The sequence below is a fragment of the Microtus ochrogaster genome, linkage group LG5 (genome assembly GCF_000317375.1).
Source record: "Microtus ochrogaster isolate Prairie Vole_2 linkage group LG5, MicOch1.0, whole genome shotgun sequence".
NCBI lineage: Eukaryota > Metazoa > Chordata > Mammalia > Rodentia > Cricetidae > Microtus > Microtus ochrogaster.
The window spans coordinates 129,849-144,494 of NC_022031.1; the positions used below are offsets into that span (position 1 = coordinate 129,849).

At 45.1% G+C, this 14,646-nt stretch overlaps 1 protein-coding gene across 1 annotated transcript in view; it reads left to right on the top strand.

Moving 5' to 3' along the window:
• Positions 1-4,127, top strand: part of Stmn2 (stathmin 2) — a 52,780-nt gene extending 48,653 nt beyond the window's left edge. The window contains exon 5 of the mRNA XM_005361791.2: positions 2,801-4,127. Within this exon, the coding sequence (XP_005361848.1) occupies positions 2,801-2,860 (60 nt within the window). The 3' untranslated portion in view covers positions 2,861-4,127. The remainder of the gene's footprint in view (positions 1-2,800) is intronic.
• Positions 4,128-14,646: the final 10,519 nt, after the last annotated feature.

A 14,646-nucleotide genomic window follows, 5' to 3' on the forward strand; every position in this document is an offset into this window, starting at 1 on the left:
CCACATCCCAACTTTATAGAACTTTATAGATAGACAGAGCCTCACAGCTACCCTAGGACCCCCAGCTGTAGTGTTCTGGTTGTTAATCAGGACCACAGGTTGATGACATCACTGCCTGTGCAGGACTACCCTAGCTTCTCCGACATTTTCATTCAAAATCACATCAACACATCAGGAGTCTGCATTCCATTATTTAAAGTTCCCAAATACCAAGCCAGCTAAAATGCCTGAAAATATTTTTGTAGAAACTCAGAAGGATTATCTAAATTTTCTTTTAAAGTTATCTTGAACTCAAATTAAGTCTTTGATTTTCTTCAGCAAACTCGTAACTTTACTAATTTGAGTAAGAAGTAAAGTCCAAAGGAAGCCAATAGCACTGACTCTAGTGTTTACGCTTGTGAAGCTGTTTCCTACTGGAAGCTCTGTTGTCTCCCAGCACAGGAGAGGTCTCAGCACTGCCCAGTTTTCATGAGAGCCCAACTTTCACTAATGAGTTCCCATCTGCATGCAAAGCAGACACTGCTACAGCTTTGCCTCCTAATAACTGTACAAAAGTGAAATCGCTGCATCTGTACCATCTCCAGCATTTCCAAACACAGCTTGATTTCTCAGCATATGCCTTTGCTCCTCTTCATGGTTTCAATGGCACGAAAGGCTCTTTTAAACCAATTACATTTCTCTAGAGTCAACTTCCTGCTTCCACCAATTTTTAACTTTTGAAAAAGTACAGAGTATATGACACGTTTCCCTCCTACAGCCTAAACTTGAGGGGGGGGAAGGTCACATTCATATATAACTAATGTTGAATCTCACTACCTGATGTAGGTGGCTTTTCTTTCTATGTGTTGCTTTCATTGGTTAATTAATAAAGAAACTGCTTGGCCTGATAGGTCAGAACATAGGTGGGTGGAGTAGACAGAACAGAATGCTGGGAAGAAGGGAAGTGAGGCAGACGCCATAGCTCTCCTCTTCGAGATGGACGCAGGTTAGAATCTTCCCGGTAAGACACCGCTTCATGGTGCTACAAAGATTATTAGAAATATGTTAATTAAGATGTGAGAATTAGCCAAGAAGAGGCTGGAACTGTTTAAATGAATACAGTTTCCGTGTAATTATTCCAGGGCTAAGCTAGCCGTGAGGGAGCCAGGCGGGAAAAAAAGCAGGCCTGCTTCACCTCACCACTACAGAATGGTGCCCAACGTGGGGATCGAACCCACAACCCTGAGATTAAGAGTCTCATGCTCTACCGACTGAGCTCAGCAGTCCAACTGACCTCACATTTCTTCACTTCCAATAAGAAATCTCTAAATCACAGTTTTTCAAAGGACCAGAAGTTTTCTTAAAGCCATCTTTCATACATATTTTCATTTAAAAGTAATGTTTCCATTGTCAAAATACTACTACACTTCCCTTTAGCAGGAATAGGGAGATGGGGAATTGCAGATACATGCTGAGTGTTATAAATACATGCTCAGTGTTTCAGGATAAAGAACCCTGTAAGCACAGACACTTGACATGAATAGGATTTAATAATAAGATTTACTTTATAGCTGGTCAAGATGATTGTGAATGAATCAAAGAAACTATATGAGAAAAGCAGTTTTAGAAAATGATACCATTATTAATAGTTAGCATTTCAAAGTTCAACAGGCATTGAGCCCCTCTATGTAAAACCACATGCCTTCTATCATCCAATGCAGAAGTTCAAGCTAAAAAATGCTAGATCCACCTTTTCTCCATCACTTCCCCCCTTAGAAAGCTCACTTCCTAGCCTAAGACCAGTATCTCTAATAGTAGGATTTTTTTATGCAAATAAATATCCACCGACCCATGCAAGGTACCATGCTATAAAATGACACAGTCAAGACTTTATAGCCAAACATAGCCAAGGAGACAAATTCTCCTGTTTAGAACTATGTGACTGCCCCATAAAAGGGGAGAATTTCATTTATGCAAGAGTTCAGATGCAATCGTAGCAGTTTGGGGTCTTGTGAAAGCCTTATGGGGAAGGATTGCTGTGACAGGCCTTACAGCCCATGCTTACAGTCCTCACCAGCGGAAATGAGGGTGGGGACGCCAGACGCTCGAAGTGGCATGAAAAGATAATTCAGCTGGACTGCCTCAGCCGGCGTGTGCCAGAGTCTCTGGAAACACTGCTGAACTCAAGTTCAGAAGGGCCATTTCAAACAAGGTTTTAGAAAGTGGTACATACCAAAGTCTTCTCTCTGGATCTGTTTCCCAGAAGGCCTGTGGGAAAGCACAAATCCCTCAAAATAGTCCAAAAAGAGGAGTTAAAGACTGAAGATAGGGAAATCAACAATGTTATATTTTATTGCCGGTCTCAGAATTCATACACAAGTCAATATATTCAAGATCTTATTATTAATTATTTGACATTTTAATCATAATTTTTAAAAGAAGAACGTTGTTGTTGTTGTTGTTGTTGTTGTTGTTGTTGTTGTTGTTGTTGTTAGAAGTGCAGGATTAGGGTACAGCTCCTCAGTAAAGGGCTTGCCTATCACTTACAAGGTACTTGGTTCCAGGGTTTGATCACCAGCGAGGGAGGGTGGCCCCTGAGGGGAGGAGTACAGGATGATAACGATGTTTGTAGTCTTCTCTACTGTGATGTTTCTTGGGCTCACATTCTCCTTGTGACGTGAAGAAAATTCCTTTAGGAATTTCGGTTTAGGTAGATACCACACTGCGTGATTTCTGACCAAATATGTCTAGCAAAGGCTAGGTGGCCCTCCTAGTTCTCTGGGCCTCATGGACTGACCTCTTCTGATTGGATGTCTTCTAGGAGAGGCACGCTGCGGAGGTGCGCAGGAACAAGGAGCTCCAGGTTGAACTGTCTGGCTGAAGCAATGGCGGGTATGGCACGCCCCTCCCATAGTAAATCCCTCTGCCTATATTATAATGGATCATGAGATATCAGTATGGGAAATGTATGACATGGTTTAAAAAGAACTCATTATTAAAAACAAAACAAAAAACAGAATCAAAAATAAAATAAAATCAATGCGGTCCCTTTGCAGAATGTTTTGCTTGATGTTTAAAAAAAAAGTACCTTGGATCTTATTTTGTAAATATTTACATTTTTGTTAAAAAATACAAGTATTGCATTATGCAAGTTATTTCATAATCTTACATGTCCTGTAACAGGCTTTCGATGTTGTGTCTTTCCACTCCAATGAATTCGCTAGGTCTGTTCTTCCAGAAGCTCCCCATGTGGAACTCTAGTCCCTTCCCTTCTCACTCCAACAGAAAAATGAGGTCAGTAGACAGTCTATGGTGCTAGAAACCCACCACTGCCTAGTGACCTAGATGACTTCATAATCTCTAGCTTGACCAAGGCCACGCCTAAATGACAGGTATCATGTCTCCATGAGAACCTCCACATCTGCTTCCTGCCTAGAAACCACAAAGCCAGGCTAAGGAAAACACCAGTTCTAGTGCTTACTTCTGCTTCTCATGGACTGTGTGCTACATGCGTGTTCAGGTCTTAGAAAGGGATGGATGGGAAGACAGATCTGAGCTCAATCAGGGTAGAAGCAAAAGGCTGACCACAAATGCGAAGTCCAAGGGTTCAAGGAGCCCTGAGGTCGTTCTTCATGAAGTGGGCTTACTTCTCTTATTTCAGTTATTTGGATGGAATGAAGTAGTTAACGTGTCGGGTGGCTTACTTGTGGATGCCATGGGTGATGATGTTCGTATTAAGCTTTTGCCTGTAGTATAAGCACATGATGCTACTGAGTATTTTCCACTTGGAGACTGTGAGCTGGTTGTTGCATTAAAAACACGAACAAAATCACACACACACACACTGTGGACTTTCACTCAAGCTGGTCTTTCTTCCCCAGTGTAGGGCAATCCTGCCTATAAACAAAACCACACCACTCCATCTGTGAGGCTGACTCAGCTAGGGGGCTAGGCAGGGCATTTGTGCCAACTAAAAGAATCAGCAGATACCCAGCATACGTACCTATTGCAGTTCTGAAGTCCTTTCTCCCCCCACTCCCCACTCCCGAAGGTTGCTGCCTGCATATTTACTCTCCATTAGTGCTATTTTCCTGTATGTCATTGTGAGCAAGCTGTGATGAATAAAGACTTGGAGTTCTGTGAACTAATAACGGTTTGGTCTGGTCTCTGGGCCCCGTATGTCCCGACCCTGGTGTTCAGATCATGATAGGGTGGCTGCTGGACGGGGCCATCTCACAAGCAAACAGGCTGTAATTAGTCTGGAGGAAGCCAATGGCCTGCTGGTTGACTTCCCTTGTGAAACAGCAGGCCACTTCTTTTCCCCTCCCTCGGACACAGTGGGGAAGACCTTCAGCCTGTTCCCCTTAGCAACAGGCAGAGTGAAGGAGAAGCTGAAGGTCTGGACTAGTCGTGCTGAGGATTCGAGCCTCGTTCCAGGCATTGGGAGGTTACTGGCACCACCTCAGGTTCTCTTATGCTGCCCACAGGACACCCCCAGCCTGGACCGTCTGTTAAAATGTGACTTCCTTGCCACTCTGCCAAACCGTGTCCTGCCAATGAGCACACGACACACATGGACACAGCGGGATCCTGCCAGAGACCCAGATGGATTTTATAGGACCAGACAAACAGCATCCAGTTTGAGCAGAAAGTCATAGATGATTGAAGCAATGCAGATTTATAAATAAGTAACTTGGGCTCATAAGAGCACTGGCTCAGTTTAAGGTTGAGGCCACCTGGTGTCTCTCTTGAATGTCCTTTAGAATTTGTGGGATAATAGCACTGTATAACACTGTAATCAATGATACATACACTTTATTTTTTTAGACAGGATCTCTGATGTAGCCTGTGGTTGGACTAGAGCTCTCTATATAGATCAGGTTGGCTTCAAACTCACTGTCTCTGCCTCCCAAGAACTAGTATTGCAAGCCTACACAGTGAAAACATGTCTTTAAAAAAAAAAGATACACATGCTTTTTTGGTTTTTTTTTTAGATTTTATTTATTTTTATTTTTGTGGATGGATGTTGTACCTGCTCTATGTCTGTGCCCACATGTGTGCAGGACCCAAGAAGGCCAGATTTACTACCCAGTAAATCTAGGACTGGAGGCACAGATGGTATGAGCCACGACATTGAGGCTACGAGTCCAAGCCAGGGGCTGTGAAAGAGCAGCCAGTGCCAAGGACTTGAGCATCTCTCAGCCCAGTGTACATGCTTGTAAACACTGGGCTCCTGGTTAGTCCAGGGCAAGCTCTGTTCTCATGCTGATTTGCATACGTCGGTAGGAAAACGTGACCTTTGAGGCTTTTCATTGGCCCCTAAGAGTATGACCATGAATGACCACAAATCCCAAGATTAATTAATTAGGCCCCAAAACAGTAAGCAATATTGCTAGTCCACTTGGCAGGTTGAAGAGAAACAGATTACTCCCATGAGGCTTTCTGAGTATTAGAATAGTGGACACTCCTCACAGTCATACTACAGTGTGTCCCTCCCTAAACAAGAATTAGCCTAATGTTGAAAAAAAGAAAAGGAAAGAAAGAAAAAACCGGGCCACAGAGAAGTGACTGCCGTGACGCCAGTGCAGAGCCTAGTGCCTGCCTTACAGCAAGCACTTTTCAAACATCACTGCTCTGGTGTAGACAGATTGTCTGTGAAGTTGCTCTAGACCAGTAGTTCTGTAGGTTGTCTTGGGGGTTTGATCATAGCTGACTGACTGTTCACTTGCCCGGCACGCATGAGGCCCTGGGTTTGATCTTCAGCACTGGACAGTAAAGGGAAACAAAGAAACAAAAACCGGATTGCTGACCCCCCCCCTTTCTTATCCCTGAGCTCTGCACCTTGATGCCAAACTGTTCCTTGTTGCCCACTACCCCCAGGGGATGCTATGCCATCTTCCAAGCCTCACTGTAAACACATGGCTCCTGCTGTGTGGAGGAGACCTAGCCACTGCTCCATGGAGGACAGTTTCAGCTATGAGGACCATGATGGTCAGGGGATGAAGGGAAATGCATGCAATCCTACCCAAAAGATAGCGGAGGGTGGAAGGCATCCAAGAGGGAAGAACTGAAGTGCTGCTTCATTGTAACAAATAATGTGCCCAGGCAGGGCTATGGTAAGAAACAGGCAAAGTCAACGGACAATGGCTTGGCATCTCACACATATTGTTTCACGAATGCCAACAATATCTGAGGTTTCTCCAGTCCCTTCACAAATGAACTAGAAGCTGTGTGTGTGGAGCCACGGCATTTAGAGAAGAGTAGTTCATAGCCTAAATCCACTTAGAGATATTCTTACCACACTCCTGCCCTGGTGAGGGTTATGTTTAAGTTCCATAAATGCCTCTGAAGTGGTCTGTGAAAATTCACATGATCCCATTGGTCTGATGAACCAGCCATCTCTCCCACATCTTCTATACCCAAAATCCCATGGAATGACCACACACCAAAAAATGCTGTTCTCCCCTCAAGAGCCTGCTGTGTCAGAATAGCTACAAGAACTACAATACCTAGAACAATCCATCAAGGAAGAAGTTGTGTTTTAGCTCACAGTCTTGAAGGTTTCATCCTGTGATTGGTTGATTCCTTTATGCTAGGGCCTATTGAAAAGCAACCTCTAATGAAGTCTGTGTGGCAGAGAAGAATTGCTCACCTGGGGGGAAGGAAGGAAGGAGAGAGAAAGAGAGAGAGAGAGAGAGACAGAGACAGAGAGAGACAGAGAGACAGAGACAGAGAGACAGAGACATAGAGACACAGAGAGACAGAGAGACAGAGAGAGACAGAGACAGAGGAAGAAGAGGAAGAAAAGGAGAGAGGGTAAGAGGAGAAAGAGAGAGAGAAAGACAGAGAGATCCCACTATGCCCCATTTGTGTCCAGACCAAGATTTTAACACATGAACCTTGGGGGAACATTCCAGATTCAAACTTAAGTATCTGCCCATGGGTTCTTCACCAGCCTTCTCCACACATCAGCGTAGGAAATAAAGTTGAAATGTGCCAACAGGCGTGACTGTACCATCCACTCTTCTGCTGAGGGAGAGCACCAGAAGAGAGAGATATCAAGTCCTTGGCTTTAACGTCCAGCAAACCACTCCTGGCCTTTTATCAGGCCATTTGTACAGGCACATGCAGGGCCTTAAACAAACCTTGGCAAACCTCAGAGCCAGCTTGGATTCCTCACCATGCCCATTACCATCTCCAAGTGAGCACCAAGCCGCATCAGCTATCCCTTAACACCATCCTCATCCTGGGTCCCTCTTCACTCCATAGAACTGCCTCCATCGGGTCCTCTTAGACACCCTTGACCACCTCCTGACACACCTCTGCTCCAGTCTGCGGCCACCTCTGCACACTGATCTGGCCTGTTTGCCACCTTACTTCCCTCCCATTCACGCACAACGCCATTCCCCTTCACAACACTGTGCACTCTGACACACTTGCTGTGGTTTTTTCAGACCTCCACACCTATGCCATGCTCTGCATACAATTATGGTCACTACAACTCAAGACATGGTGACAGTCTAGGTAAGACTGTGATCTTGAAATATATTTTATAATCACAATGAATTAGAACTACAGTATTTTATTTGCTCCTCCTGTTACAGAGCTAACATGGGTCTCTGTGGCCTTATGTCTGTGCCGTTTCTCACTCTGGAATCAAAGGCTTTGCTGGTCACTATAGAGAAGGGAAATTGCAAGCATGACTTGTCAGGCACTGGGTGTTCCCGAGCTTCCAACCAAAGTAGCACACACCACACCAAAGCAAGTGGTACGGGTCCATTCTACACCAAGTCCACAAGAAGTTTCACCCCCATCACAATCAGAGGAAGAAAACCAAGAATGTTTAGTGGGCTGCTCCAATGACTGCCACCTGCTGGTACCAAATGTTCAGCTCAGTTTTTTTTTTTTTTAACCCAGGTTCTATCACTGTCTGTCGCCCATGTAGAAAACCAGCAAGTCACTTAGCCATGCATCAAGATCAATGTGGAGACCTCACAGCCCCTCCCCTTCCTCCCTCCATCTGTGCACGAGTCCAGGGCATAGCCAGTCTCCATTTTCAGTTTGACTGCATCTGCAATCAGCTAAGAAACATGCTTATGGGTATGGCTTTGAGGTTGATTCCAGAGGGCGTGTGCCAATTTAAATGCCGGCCACACTGTCCATGGGCTTGGCTTCCCGGGCTGAATGAAAATGGGGATGAAAGAGAGCAAACTGAGCACCAGGATTCTGCCTGCCTCCTGCCTGCAGCTGCAACATAACTGTCTCTCACGCCACCCGCCCAGCCTTTCCTCCTTCAGGACTGGACCCTCCACCCATGAACTAAAATAAATGCTTCCTTCCTTAACTGCTTAGTCCAGGTGTTTGCCACAGCGGTGAGAGGAGTAACTCAGAGTTCTCTTCACTGAGAACAAATTTAAAAAGCAAGTCAGTGTTGAAATGGGTGAAACTGAACAGGAGAATTGCAGAGCTGTGCTCATCTAAAGGTGAGAGTTGCACAGCGCCCAGGCACATCAGAAATCCTGGAACCCCTGGGCAGACCCTGTGCAGTGTTAGAAGAACCATTCTTCGATTCTGTCCCCATCTTGCTCCCAGAGCAAAGCCTCTGCCGTGAGTCTGTTGTTCCCATGGTTACAGCTGGGCGGGGGGGGGGGACAGAGGGAGAGACAGAGACAGAGAGAGACAGAGACAGAGAACTGTATATGTATACATGACCCTAAGCATGAGTATAGAAACATGCATGACACAGTGTGTGTGTGGAGGTCACAGGGAAACCTCAGCTGTCTGTCCTCCGACCATCTTGTTTGAAGTACGATCTCTTGTTGCTAGCTAGTCTGACCCCTGACATACCGGTTCTCCTGTCTCCTCCCCTTACTTTACCATCAGGATTCTGGAATTATAGGTGACCACTACAGACTGTGACCTTAGGTGGGTTCTGGGGATCTGAACTCCAGTCTTCATGCTTGTAAAGCCAGCACTTTATCCACTGAGCTCTCTGCCCAGCTCCCTGCTCTGCCTGGTTAACTAATCTTCCTGGTCCTTTATCCTCCATGGCTGTATCTGCAGAGGCCACTCGGCGTCTGTTTGCTACCCACAACAGAGACTTGAGTATCCAAGGGTCATTAATACATTTTTACTGATTGTCATAGTAGCATAGATTCCAGCAGGATAAAGGAAACAGTACCTTACAAAGAAGAAGGAGACGTTCATGACAGTTCTACTAGCATAGGTGAGAGAATGAAGAAAAACCAGTGCAGGCTATTGGAGGGCCTGGGAAACACAAGCAGTGAGAAACCCTCCCCAGCAGTTTCAAAATCTAAGAGGTCTCTTCCTCAAAAGGACAACAGGGGTGGGGGGTGGTGAGCTCCAAAGATGTCTTTCAAGTTCCTTGAAAATAAAGCTCTCATCTCATTCTCTAAATATCCTTTATATGAATTGATCAAGAGAGGTGAAGCCAGGCCACATGGATTCAAAGTCAGAGCCCTTTCAATTATCACTCCCCCTCCTGTTGTGCCCTAGTCAGCCCTTCACGCTTCACCTTGGTATCTAGTTAGTGCATTTGTACTGAGCACTAAGGACCTAAGGGCACTGGAGACCGAGCCCCAGAGCATCATTCCACTAAACCCTGGGTACTCGGGGGGTGATGTTGTGTTTTGTTCATTTCCTTCTTAGCATGTCCTCAATACAAAAAAATGGTGGGTGGGCTTGATTAACTTAGACATTCTCATGTAAGTCTATCCTGTACTATTTTTTTGTTGGACAGGGTTTCTCCACTGAACTCATTCTGTAGATCAGGCAGAATCCAGGGCAGCCAGGGTTACATAGAGAAATCCTGTCTAAAAATGCCAAAAAGTAAAACTGATAATAATAATAATAATGAAGAAGAAGAAGAAGAAAATAAAATAGAAAGTATTAGTACTCCATCTGAATAAAGTTTATGGTGTACAGAAAATATTAATTCATTGCCAAAGACAAATAAGTACACACAGATGACCAAGCACAGAGACCATGGATGGGAAACTGTACAGCAAGAGAGCGAAGCAGCAAACAGGCCGGGGTGGTCACTCTTCCATCTGGAACAGCAGGCCAGAATTAGTGGGAGACACCGAAAATCAATCCATCTCAGCAATGGGATCAATGCACAAAAAGATAAGATAGCAAATATTTAGACATCAAATATTGGCATACTCAGTTTTATAAACACTACTGACTGCATATAAAGGGGTAGATAGGTCCAGGTACAAGGACAGCAAGTTTTCTCATACCCTACTATTTTGAATAAAGAAATGACACAGACGAAAATACCAACAAAGGAACCTCAGAGTTAAACTGTATCGTACATCAACTGTACTTCGTAAGCATCTACGAGTTGCCATAGTGATGCATAGCTATAATCCCAGCCCCAATGGAGCAAAGGCAGAGTTCAAGGTCATCTTTGGCTATGTAACATGTTTGAGGCCACCCTAGGCTACATGAGACTCTACCGCAAATCAAATGCAAAAATAGACATCCACAGAGTATTCCATCTAACAGTGACAAAATACAAATACTTAGCAGCCAATAGAACTTTCTCTAAAACAGATCCCATTGTAGGCCATGAAGGAAATTTTAACAAATACAAAAAGAGATAAAACTGCTACTTGTACACTCTCAGATAATAATGAAATAGAACTAGAAATCAACAGCAAGAGACAATACCACACAACTCTGGGGGGGGGGGGGATAAAAAGTTCCTAGAAGCCAATGAAAACAGAATACAAGCTAGTAGACACAGCAAAGGCCATGCTCAGAGAAAACCATGACAATGAGAATCCACACAAAAAAAATCCAGGGAGAATGAAGCTCATAACCTAAAGACCCTCCTCAAAGTCTCAGAAAACAACAAGCTAAACCCCAAGCTAGTAGACGGAAAAAAATGAAGAAAGACAAAAAACGCGATATTCTTCCTTCTTTCTATCCTTTTGCAGAATTTTTCCCTCCTCCTCAGCCAGGCCCTGGAAACTGGCTCTCCTCCTCCTCCTCCTACTCACCCCTTAATCTACCACCATCTGGCTCTCTTCTCACCTCCGCCAAGGATACTGTTCCCACAAGTGCTAATGACCTCAGTTGTTTTCCACAGTTAGGTTTGAAATCTTACCCCACAGTACTCAGGCTTGGCCCCAAAGGCAACCTTCCCTATACAGCCCTTCCTAACCTGTGCCTCTTCCTGCCGCCAAAGAATCCTGTGCAAAAATCATTTCACAACCTCCAGGTTTAGGTTCTAGCTGTGCCGATCTCGTTCTTTCTTCATTAAATCTCCACTTTATGATGACAGAGCAGCAACTCTGTCTCTTTGAGTCACTTGTTCCCTGCAGCCATGAGCTCGCAGCACCTCTCATGGCAGGAGAAACAATGTGTTTCTCCATCTTACTGATGGCCGCGCACCCTACTCTGAGCAGCAACAGTGAATCTCGTGTCTAGGTTAGAATTTGGAATGTCCAGGAGCTTGGCAGCTAACACCCCACCCTCTGTGATCACTGTGAGAGCTTCAGGAAGCTTCTGAAACAAAGGGAAAATAGAGGCATGTGAAGCAGATTTGAACCTGACAAAAACCCGAAGCTAAGCCTGCTTGGCCAACAGCCTGCACAATATTTCAGAAAAAGTAAATCTTGGTTAAGATGATTCATGTAATATTGATAGGCTGCAAAGACAATTAAGTGAGCTTGTGAGAAAGGGCTCAGGCAGCACCCAGTACACAAGAAACGTTTGCTAACTAGTACTTGTTAATACGCTTTACACTCTTGTAACTTCTGTTTACTGAGTTGGTTTCATTCACTTAACCATAATCTCCTCTAAAACACAGTCTCTAGCTTTTTGTTGATTTCCTATCATTTAGCAAGTGTTCAATACATACAGATACTCCTTATGGAGTGGCTGGGAGAATGAAGAACGTGAATTAATGTATTCACATGAGAATAATCCTCCACGTAATGCCTGGGCACAGCTAGTCATGAGTTCCCACCTTCTCTCGAGTCTCTATATTCTGCTAGTGCACACTTGCTTTTAACCTGATTGACTTTGAAGTTAAGCTTTGTGTCATACAAGGACTGTGTTTTAGTTTTATTTATGTTCTTTTATACGTATATGCATGTTCTGCCTGCATGTGCATCCATGCACCATATCCATGTAAGGTGAATGTGGAGGTCAGAACGGGAGTTATGGACGGTTACGAGCTGGGAATCGAACCTGAGTCCTCTGCCAAGAACAAGTGCTCTGACCACTGAGCTATCTCTCATCCCACAAAGGACTATTTTAAATGACAAGAAAAATAAACTTCGGTGAAAACTAGAACCCTCTGTCACCTAGCTGTACACGGCTCCATAGCTAGAAATTTAAGGCCAAACTTCAGCTACACCCCCAGGCCAATACTGGTCCCACTGAGCCCACCTCCCAGGCTGCTGGCTGTCTGCAGACCACATTTGCACAAGGCAGCAGTTACACAGCTCTCTGAAACCTGGAGTCCCTGCTTGTTCCTAACAAGGTGGCATCTGAGTTAAGCTGTCTTCAGATGGGTATGTATACATCCACGCTGGCCTCGGGGTGTGGGATTCTGTACTAACGCTGTGTGCCACCTTCCTTTAAACCCCTAACCCTTTCTCTCTCCTGTGGACTCTGCTTCCTCTTCGCAGTTTGCAGGCATCTCAGGGAGATGTGCTGCGCATATTCCTTGTTATTCTATATGTGAAAAGTCTCCTACAGGCTCATGTGTTGAAGCCTTGGTCCATCCCATTTGCTATATGGGGAAGTGCTGAAGGAAGTAGTATAAATTCATTAAGAAGACTCACCTTTGAGAGTCAGCACCTATGCAAGGAAGGGCTCTGCTCACACGGAGATACCTGCAAAAGTGTTTCCCCGGTTCAACCATCCAGGCACTCAGAGGCTATTGTAGATGATGTCCTAGAGGGACCACCCACCAACCAATCCACCTGTAGCCCGTAACATCATCCACATACAGAATGCTGGAGCTCCAGGAGTGTGGAGGCTTCCACTCAGTTGCGTAAGGAAAGTCCTAGAGGCCAAACAACATGGAACAGGGTCAGATTCCATTAACATCCCCCTAAGGTGGTAATGTATGAAGCCCTGAAAGATACGATGGACACCTAAGAAGCTGAGAGATGCCAGGAACACAGGATACAATGTCTGACAAGATAGACTGCCTTGAAAAGCACCAGTCCAACAGAAGGACCACAGGGGCTGCATCCCACTAGACTGTAGGGCAGGCTGGCAGAGCCTCCTGGCACTCACATCTGCCGCCAGTGTCTTGGATTCCCTGAAGAAGTGAGGCAATACCTTCCAAAGACTCCGATCTTAGTGTGCTGTGTGGAGCTGTAGCAGAACACTTTATACTGAGTAGCTTACAAAGAACTTTATCTGTGACTGAAGGACATAACCACCTTGGTGTTGGCATGCTGGCCACGTGTCAATGTGGCAAAGCAGCACAGAGGAGTCAAGCACATGGGTTGGCCCCATCTTATAACAACCCACTCCCTGCAGATCTAATCCAATTCCCGAATCCTAACCTACTCCCATAAGGCTTTACCCTCATCTCACCAAAGCTGTATGATACCAACCAAGCTGCCAGTGACCCTATGGTGCAGAGTGGAGATTCTGAATGTTCATTCCACTGACCGTGCAGGCCTCTGTCCTCCTCGTTCTCTTTGTCTCTCTAACGCCCACATTCCAGGCTCTCTCTCATCAGTGCTGTCGCTCCACTGTCTCCTTTGTTGGCTCCTCTTCTTCAAGCCAGCGCGGACGTGTTGGGCTCCCCCCAGGATCCAGTCTCCGAGCTTCTTCCTCCTACTGTCGCTGTTGCCCCCGTGGAGCACTGGGTCAAGCCTGCAGCTCAGTGTCCATATGTTAGCAATTCTAAATCTGTCTCTCAATCTGTCACCTGAACTGCAGTCTCCTGTGTCCAACTGGTGGCTCAGCATCTCTGTAGATAATGATAATCTCAAAGTAAGACATCATCTACAAACTCCCAGCAATTCCTTCCCAGACCACCTCACTTCTCATCTTCTATGTTTTCATCATTTTAACTGCTCAGCCAAAATTCTTGTCATCATCTTAGGCTTGTCTTATGCTCTTTAAACAAGTACCAGGCAACTAGGTTATTCCCATAGCCTGTCTAGACGCAGATGTGTGGACATTCTCTGTCATCTGTACCTAATCCACTATCAAGAATCTGGATTCTGGAGCCAGCTTCTGAACCCCCAAAGGCAACAGGGTGTACTGGGCAACAATAAAGATGTTTGAGCCAAAGGGCTCGGTTCAAACCCCTTTGCTGCCACTTATCAGTCATGTAGCAATAAGCAGATTATTTAACCCTTTCTTGCCTATTTCTGCAGGATAGGAACAATACACACTTTATTAAGTTGTAATGAAAATTAAATGAGGTGCTAGGAGTGTTGCTTAGTTGGCAGTGTGCTTACCTAGCACACGTTAAGTCCTAGGTTCCATCCCCAGAGCTGCACTAGCCAGGCTGACTGCTCGTGCTTGGGAGATGGAGGAAGGAGGATGAGAAATTCAAGATTATCCTTAGCTACACAGCAAGGTCAAGGACAGTCTGAGATGAGTGAGATCTTATCTAAAAAAGAGAGAGAAGAAAGGGAGGGAGGAGGGAGGGAGGGAGGT